This window comes from Triticum dicoccoides, unplaced genomic scaffold, assembly GCF_002162155.2.
Source record: "Triticum dicoccoides isolate Atlit2015 ecotype Zavitan unplaced genomic scaffold, WEW_v2.0 scaffold232787, whole genome shotgun sequence".
NCBI classification, from domain to species: domain Eukaryota; kingdom Viridiplantae; phylum Streptophyta; class Magnoliopsida; order Poales; family Poaceae; genus Triticum; species Triticum dicoccoides.
In genome coordinates, this window is record NW_021246419.1 from 2,002 (window position 1) to 3,759 (window position 1,758).

A 1,758-nucleotide genomic window follows, 5' to 3' on the forward strand; every position below is an offset into this window, starting at 1 on the left:
CTGGCTGGGAACCGCGCCAGTGTGCTCCTTGCTCATCAGTGCCAGACTCGGATGCTTGCGCCTCGATCCTCCTCGTGCGAAGGGCACTGCCCACACGCTAGAGGAAAATCCCCTTTGCGCCGCCAACGAGTGCGACACGCCTCCATGCCTGATGAGCCGCCAACTGTCGCTGCTGAAGCACGGCATTGCGTATTCACCTTTGTGAATGCCCACACCACCAGCACCTCCATGGCTTGCCGGGATACCGGCTCTGACATACGAACGCATACCTCAGTCTCTTTTTTCAAAATGGGAGCATAGCCCCAACACCTGCATCGTGATGATGCACACAGCCCTTTTCGAAAGGACCACATATGGATCCAAAGACATAGCTCGCTGAACAATCTCCAAAACTTGAGCATCTCTAACTTTCTTAAACACAACATCATTCCGGCAATTCCAAATAGCCGACGGCAAAGCACAAATACCAATGCGAATACGGGCTTTTTGTCTTTGTATCAACCCCATCAAGCCAATGCATAAAATGGATTCGGCACCCAAAAAAACGCATGTGCTATAGGCAAATAAACTGGCCCAAAACACTAGAACGAACGGCCCAAAGCTGGTTGGTCTTGTTTGTTTTTTTGAGAACTCGAATTCACAAGTGGGATTGGGCCGGCCCGCCATGTTTCTAGTAGTTAGTTATTATCCTCCTCCTCCTCTTCCGTCCGTCTTATCCTGAATCTGTGAGTGAGTCTAGTTTGGCATCCATCCATCCATCCATGGCGTCCATGCTGTGCTCCTACTCCGTCTCCATGCCCGCCGCCGCCAGGGCTCCGCTCCTCCGGTCCAACTCCCTCGGGTTCGCCACCTCGCAGCTCGCCGGCCTCAGCCTCGGCCTCACCTCCGCCAACGCCAACGCCGCGGTCTCCATCCCCACCACCAAGAACACCATCGTCGCGCGTACGTCCCTCCCCTCCCTCCCTCCCTTTGTTTCCCTGGCAATTTTAATTCCTTACTTGTATTCCACATTTGGGTTGCATTGCTCTGCTTTTCTTCAGCCTTCAGTTCAGGCTTGAAAAGAGTTGTGTGTGATACATACATTACATAGTATAATATAGGTAGTGGATGAACATGCATTGTTATCTTCCCAAAAAGAGTATCTAGTATCAGTTCGGTTGAATGAATTCAGTGGGTAAGAAAGAAAGAAAGAAAGAAAGAAAGAAAGGAATGAATCTGAATCTGATGTGGTTTGTTCTTCAGGCCGGATCTGCCCCTTCTTGGAGAAGAAGACGAACCGGGCCAACAAGGTGTCCTTCTCCAACCACAAGACCAAGAAGCAGCAGTTTGTCAACCTGCAGTACAAGAAGCTGTGGTGGGAGGCCGGCAAGCGCTACGTCAAGCTCAGGCTCTCCACCAAGGCCCTCAAGACCATCGAGAAGCACGGCCTCGATGCCGTCGCCAACAAGGCCGGGGTCGACCTCAACAAGAAATGAAATGGTCCATACAATTCAGCTTGAGACCAGGCTCCTCCCCTAGCTACATGGTCTCCTCCTCTTGTTGGTTTTCTCACATGATGCATCTACCCTCTCAGTGTAATGTAGTATGCAAAAAAGATCTCCCCCCGTTTTGCTATTTATTATCTTGATTGATGAGTTCATGTTAAGCATCATACTGTGGGTTTGTGCCTTGCAGCTACAAACCAAATTGATGAGCGGAAAGTGATTTATCAGCAAAGAAATTGTTACTCCCTACGATCCCAAAAAAAAAGTGTCTGGA

At 50.0% G+C, this 1,758-nt stretch overlaps 1 protein-coding gene across 1 annotated transcript; it reads left to right on the forward strand.

Annotated features, from left to right (window-relative positions):
• Positions 1–704: 704 nt before the first annotated feature.
• LOC119345396 (50S ribosomal protein L28, chloroplastic-like) lies at positions 705–1,726 on the forward strand. The gene is made up of 2 exons (XM_037615496.1): positions 705–942; positions 1,243–1,726. The coding sequence occupies exons 1-2, from the start codon at positions 762–764 to the stop codon at positions 1,473–1,475; spliced, it is 414 nt and encodes a 137-aa protein (XP_037471393.1). The 5' UTR covers positions 705–761; the 3' UTR covers positions 1,476–1,726.
• Positions 1,727–1,758: the final 32 nt, after the last annotated feature.